Raw genomic sequence first — 6,880 nt, 5'->3', positions numbered from 1 at the left:
TTTTAGTGATGAAGTGCTGGTTGCCGCGGCGATCAGTGGCGCGGATACTGTGTTCTCTTGAGGCTCGTGCACAGTCTTCACTCGGACGCGCGCTTCAGTCCGCTGAGGAGACTCTCTATTCGTTCCGGTGAAATCACAAAACAAAGTGCACACAAACGTGTCCCTGCCTGATATACAACTACTGATCAACTTAAAGGGGTCATGACATGATAAACCAAGTTTGCCTTGATCTTTTGGTATATAAGAGGTCTTTGCACCATTAAAACGTCCTGCAAGTTTCATAGCTTAAGACGTCCTCCCCATTATAAACGAATCATTTATTTAATCAAGCTCTAAATAGAGAGCCTAACTGTGCGTTCACACCGCCGCCGGCGAGAGCGGCAAAATTCGCTCTCGCCGCCCTGCAACCGACGCCTAGAAAGATTCGGGGACGCTCTGACGCTCTGACGTAGATTAGAATGTGTGATTTTTTTTAAACTTTATTTAAAGGGGCCGCAAAGCAAATAAGAACTTAACATAAATCAGTATCATATTTTGTGCAGAGTGGCCTCACGTAGGGTATAAGTTAACCTAATGAAATCTTTTAAATTTGAAAGTAACAAAATGGCAGATGGAAAGACCTTAACAATTATAGTTATTTTGCTAACGAAAATAAAAAAAATTAAAAAATCCATTTGTGTGTTCTGGCTTTTGTGTTCATGAGTCTAATTTCAACATGCAGATAATAGGATGTTTAATAGACTTGGTATAACATTCATTTGTGTGCAATCTACATTACAATAACTGTCCTGGTTGTAGCTGCAATTGGTCAAAATCATTATTATTTTGACCAAATGAATTGCATTCCCGCTGAATAAACAAGCGTTCTAGCGCGAAAATGTTGCCTATAAATAATATTGCGCGGCTTTTTCTAATCAAACTGACAATACTATGGATGAGCAAGTTATTGCGTTTGGTGTGGCATTGCTCTACCTGCGGAGAAGACGTCAGAGATCAGTGTGGGTGCATGATATTCTCCATGCCCGTCAGCAGCTTGGTGAATATCACCGGCTGGTGCAGGAGCTGCGTTTGGATGACAGCAGGTTCCAGCAATATTTCAGACTGGACAGGGACCAGTTTGACAACCTGCTGTCAAAAGTGGGGCCGCGAATTGGAAGGCAAGATACCAACTATCGGCGTGCTATTAATGAGGCTGAGCGCCTCGCAATCTGTCTACGGTGAGTTCGAGATTTTTGTTCTTTATGGTTTAATTTGTTTCTTTATATTTTTATAAGTATTTGGTTTTGTATTTTCAATGGGTTGGATATTGAATATTGTTTTCATTGGTTTTTAAATGCTATTTTTTGTTATAAATAAAAATTTATAAAAGTATAATCCGGTCTAAACATTTCTACAAACAAGTATATATTTTTGTAGGCTACATTATACAAACAAGTATAATCAGGAAAAGTGAACTGTGACTATTATACTATTATATAATTATTACTCATGCATTAATTAAAATTATTATTATTTATTAAAATATAAAGTAAATGTATTTAGCTTCTTTTCACCACAGATTTTTTTTTGTTTGTTTGATAATTTTTCTTAAGTAATTATTATTATTATTATTATTTCAGATTCTTGGCCACTGGAGACTCCTACCGCACCATAGCTTTTAGCTATTGTGTGGGAGTGAGCACCGTGGCAGGTATTGTTGGAGAGGTCGCAAGGGCAATATGGGATGCCTTGGTGCAGGAGGTCATGCCAGTCCCCACCACTGAGGACTGGCAAAACATCGCCAATGACTTCCTCCATCGGTGGAACTTTCCAAACTGCCTTGGTTCCATCGATGGCAAACATGTTGTTATCAGGGCCCCTGACAACTCAGGCTCTTTGTTTTTTAATTATAAGGGGACCTACTCTGTTGTCCTCCTGGCTGTGGTGGACGCACAGTACTGCTTCCGGGTAGTGGATGTTGGCAGCTACGGGAGGACAAGCGATGGTGGTGTGCTGGCTAACTCCACCTTCGGCCAGGCACTGCGAGATGGGACCCTTGGCCTGCCACAAGATGCTCTGCTGCCAGGTGCAGAGCATTTGGGACCACAGCCACATGTTTTTGTGGCTGATGAGGCCTTTCCACTCCGCCGGGACCTCATGCGGCCTTTCCCAGGACACAATCTCTCCGGCAGACAAAGGGTATTCAACTACAGGCTGTCACGGGCAAGGCTGATTGTGGAGAATACCTTTGGCATTCTCACAGCCCAGTGGCGGATGTACAGGCGAGTTATTGCGATCAGCCCTGCCAACGTGGACGCCTGTGTGAAGGCTACATGTGTCCTGCACAACTTCCTGAGGAGGTCCACTAGCATCACCAGGACGCCCATACCATCTGCTGGAGACAGAGAAGCTGCTGGCCTACAGGAGGTCAGCCGAGTGGGCAGCAATAATGCCACACGGGAGTCCATCCGTGTGCGGGAGAAATTCATGGCCTATTTCTCCACAGAGGGAGCTGTCCCCTGGCAACCTGTGGCATAAGCCATGCCTTTAAACGGCTCTTTTAAGAGCCACCAATTAAAAACAAATTTAAGTTCATATTCATGGTGTCTCGATTTTTTGAAAACACATTTTAGTTCATATTCATGGTGTTTCGATATTTTAAAAACACATCTCGGTTCATAAACATGGTTTCTCCATATTTTAAAAACAACATTTTAGTTCAAATTTAAGTTCATATTAATAGACTGAGCAAGACTGCTCTAAAAACACTTATGGAAGTGTCTAAGTGTATATTATAATATAAAACACACATAACCAGAAATGTTGACAATATTTTATTGCCTCTTTTACTAATAATGTAAAAAAAAAATGAGATACAAATGAATAACAAAGTTTTAAACATAGAACTAATACTTTCATACAATACTTTCATACAGAACAGTTTTGTACTTTACAAGAACTAATACTTTCATACAATACTTTCATACAGAACAGTTTTGTACTTTACAAGAACTAATACTTTCATACAATACTTTCATACAGAACAGTTTTGTACTTTTGAACTAATACTTTCAGAACACTTTTTTTTTTAACTCTGTTAGAACAAAGGGAGAAAGCACAAGGTGCAGCTGACAAGACTGTGAGGGAAATAAGCTTACAATCACCCCTCACAGACTTGTCAGCTGCCCCCCGTTACTCTCACCCCAGTGTTCTTCAACTTCAGTCTCCAGACATCTAGCCTCATACACAAGCCTGTGTATTTTAAACTTCAGGTCCTGTCTGGTCCTCACAGACAGCGACCTGAAGTCTTCCACGAGGCTTTGAAAAAAAAGGCTGTCACTGTCCTCATTGGTTGTAGCTCTTCTACTAACAGCTTCCAAAGCTGTTAGCATGCGCTCATCAAAGTTGGAGCTGTGGTGTGGTCTCTTTCTCCTCAATGAGGAGGGCTGAAGGCTGGGCTGTCCCTGGCTTATACCTGCCTGTCCCTGGCTTATACCTGCCTGGCTCTGGCTTCCACCTGCCTGTCCAAGAAGGCTGGAATGGCTCTGGCTTTCATCTGGCTGTCCTTGAAGGCTGGACTCACACTGATGACTGCGTGTGCGCATCTCCTCTACCTGACTGTGCCCGGCCATGGCATATTCTCTTTCCTCTGGGGTCAGGTCTTCCCCAACCCCCCCTACCATATTACTGCACGTAAACCTATCTTCTAGGAATGGGTTGAGGAAGCCCATGACCCCACTGTAGCGCCATGGCCGGACACTGCTTGCGCCTGCCCCACTCCTATTCCTCTCTGCCTCCTTCCTCTTCTCCTTTCTGAATGTGTCTCTAAGGGACTTCCATCTTTTCCTGCACTCATCCGCTAGTAAAAAGACAATATGAAACTTTATTAAATATGTGACTGATGACATTTTTTATTTATTCAATATGTGACTGTAATGACATTTATCATTATTTTCTCCAGCTAAGCAATTTGTAGATAAATACCACAAGGGGAACAGGAATAGTACACTTGTTTTTTCCTTGCAGAATTATTTTTAATTAAAAAAAGGCAGAAGTGACTGCTTTCATTTTAAATATGTAAGAAATATGAAAGAAATATGTAAGAAATATGTTGTACTTCAAAATTAGATAACTATGATTATAACAGCTGATAATTACATCTAATGAAATTTGGCAGGCTAAAGTAGCTATTGTACAGCATCAGTAAATTGCCATATCACAGTTGCACATTTAATTATGTAGAGACAAAAACTGATCTTGTAAAAATCGTAAAATTAACTTTACTGACTGATTTGCATAAACAACTGTTTTGCGTGACATGGCGCTAAAGTTATCATGCAATTCCCGCTTTTTTCTAGAAAATATATAACGTTAATGCCCATTAGCAACTCACCAGAAACACCAACAATTTCAGACACCTTGTTCCATGCGTCATTCTTTTTATTAATGTCCCTGTATGTAAACAGGGACAAGTCGTATAATAACGGGAAACCAGCAACAGAAATAATTAATTTTTCCTCCATTTTGCTTAGGAACTAATGTGGTCGGAACTAAAGTTTACAGGACTGCGTTCTCTTGTGTCCTCTCAGGCGGAGGACTTCGACATTCCGATTGGTTGCCGCTGGTTGCCGCCGAACCGCGTCATAGCTTATTACCATAAAGTTGACTTGATTTCAACTCTTCTCGCCGCTCTCGCCGTCCAAGACGCGCCGCGCCGCCCTCGCCGGAGCTCGCCGCCGGCTCTCATTGAAAATGAATGGCTTCCGGCCACTTTGACGCTCTCGCCGCCGGCGGTGTGAACGCACAGTAAGTCCCGCCCCTCCGCTTCCGGCTCATGGGACCTTACTTCGGGAAAAATATGTATGGTAGTCAATGGGGAGAGACAACTTATCCTTTTATTCCGTCTGAACTGTGCCCTGAACTACACATATGAGGTTTGTCAATTTAAAAGATAATTATGAAAGTCAAGAAAGTCGCAGTTTGTCATAAAACAGAAGAGTAACATTTAGTTTCATGAAAATCGCTCAATGAACTACATCTCCCGGGAAGCGAAACAACGAGCAAGCCGTCGCTCGTGTGTGTGCAGTCTGGCACAGAACACTCAGGCATGACGGCGTAACGCTACGATTATAACGATGACAGACGTTAGCTTCAGTAAAGTTAGCTGAGTTAGCTTCAGTAAAGTTAGCTTCAGTAAAGTTAGCTTCAGTAAAGTTAGCCTCAGTAAAGTTAGCCTCAGTAAAGTTAGCCTCAGTAAAGTTAGCCTCAGTAAAGTTAGCTTCAGTAAAGTTAGCTTCAGTAAAGTTAGCCTCAGTAAAGTTAGCTTCAGTAAAGTTAGCCTCAGTAAAGTTAGCTTCAGTAAAGTTAGCCTCAGTAAAGTTAGCCTCAGTAAAGTTAGCTTCAGTAAAGTTAGTTTCAGTAAAGTTAGCTTCAGTAAAGTTAGCCTCAGTAAAGTTAGCTGAGTTAGCCTCAGTAAAGTTAGCCTCAGTAAAGTTAGCCTCAGTAAAGTTAGCTTCAGTAAAGTTAGCTTCAGTAAAGTTAGCCTCAGTAAAGTTAGCTTCAGTAAAGTTAGCTTCAGTAAAGTTAGCTGAGTTAGCCTCAGTAAAGTTAGCCTCAGTAAAGTTAGCCTCAGTAAAGTTAGCTTCAGTAAAGTTAGTTTCAGTAAAGTTAGCTTCAGTAAAGTTAGCTTCAGTAAAGTTAGCTTCAGTAAAGTTAGCCTCAGTAAAGTTAGCTTCAGTAAAGTTAGTTTCAGTAAAGTTAGCTTCAGTAAAGTTAGCCTCAGTAAAGTTAGCTGAGTTAGCCTCAGTAAAGTTAGCCTCAGTAAAGTTAGCCTCAGTAAAGTTAGCTTCAGTAAAGTTAGCTTCAGTAAAGTTAGTTTCAGTAAAGTTAGCCTAAGTAAAGTTAGCCTCAGTAAAGTTAGCTTCAGTAAAGTTAGCCTCAGTAAAGTTAGCCTCAGTAAAGTTAGCCTCAGTAAAGTTAGCCTCAGTAAAGTTAGCTGAGTTAGCCTCAGTAAAGTTAGCCTCAGTAAAGTTAGCCTCAGTAAAGTTAGCTGAGTTAGCCTCAGTAAAGTTAGTTTCAGTAAAGTTAGCTTCAGTAAAGTTAGCCTCAGTAAAGTTAGCTTCAGTAAAGTTAGTTTCAGTAAAGTTAGCCTAAGTAAAGTTAGCCTCAGTAAAGTTAGCCTCAGTAAAGTTAGCCTCAGTAAAGTTAGTTTCAGTAAAGTTAGCTTCAGTAAAGTTAGCTTCAGTAAAGTTAGTTTCAGTAAAGTTAGCTTCAGTAAAGTTAGCCTCAGTAAAGTTAGCCTCAGTAAAGTTAGCCTCAGTAAAGTTAGCCTCAGTAAAGTTAGCTTCAGTAAAGTTAGTTTCAGTAAAGTTAGCTTCAGTAAAGTTAGCTTCAGTAAAGTTAGTTTCAGTAAAGTTAGCCTCAGTAAAGTTAGTTTCAGTAAAGTTAGTTTCAGTAAAGTTAGCTGAGTTAGCCTCAGTAAAGTTAGTTTCAGTAAAGTTAGCTTCAGTAAAGTTAGTTTCAGTAAAGTTAGCTTCAGTAAAGTTAGCTTCAGTAAAGTTAGCCTCAGTAAAGTTAGCTTCAGTAAAGTTAGCCTCAGTAAAGTTAGCTTCAGTAAAGTTAGCTTCAGTAAAGTTAGTTTCAGTAAAGTTAGTTTCAGTAAAGTTAGCCTCAGTAAAGTTAGCTGAGTTAGCCTCAGTAAAGTTAGCCTCAGTAAAGTTAGCTTCAGTAAAGTTAGTTTCAGTAAAGTTAGTTTCAGTAAAGTTAGCTGAGTTAGCCTCAGTAAAGTTAGCCTCAGTAAAGTTAGCCTCAGTAAAGTTAGCCTCAGTAAAGTTAGCCTCAGTAAAGTTAGTTTCAGTAAAGTTAGTTTCAGTAAAGTTAGCTGAGTTAGCCTCAGTAAAGT

At 40.5% G+C, this 6,880-nt stretch overlaps 2 protein-coding genes across 2 annotated transcripts in view; one reads left to right on the top strand and one right to left on the bottom strand.

Moving 5' to 3' along the window:
• Positions 1 to 418, bottom strand: part of psma1 (proteasome 20S subunit alpha 1) — a 24,985-nt gene extending 24,567 nt beyond the window's left edge. Inside the window, exon 1 of the mRNA XM_079859004.1 lies at positions 1 to 418. This exon is cut by the window's left edge and continues 1,062 nt beyond it. The gene's annotated coding sequence lies outside the window, so the exon portion shown is untranslated.
• A 512-nt stretch (positions 419 to 930) lies between these two features.
• Positions 931 to 2,517, top strand: LOC307151295 (uncharacterized protein; the record flags this gene model as incomplete). The annotated part of the gene is made up of 2 exons (XM_079859247.1): positions 931 to 1,217; positions 1,620 to 2,517. 2 exons carry the CDS (start codon positions 931 to 933, stop codon positions 2,515 to 2,517), a joined length of 1,185 nt encoding a protein of 394 aa, XP_079715373.1.
• Positions 2,518 to 6,880: the final 4,363 nt, after the last annotated feature.

Source organism: Squalius cephalus (assembly GCF_949319135.1).
Source record: "Squalius cephalus genome assembly, chromosome: 23".
Lineage (NCBI taxonomy): Eukaryota > Metazoa > Chordata > Actinopteri > Cypriniformes > Leuciscidae > Squalius > Squalius cephalus.
Note: the sequence above shows the minus strand (reverse complement) of the source record. Positions and strands in the feature narration are given on the sequence as shown.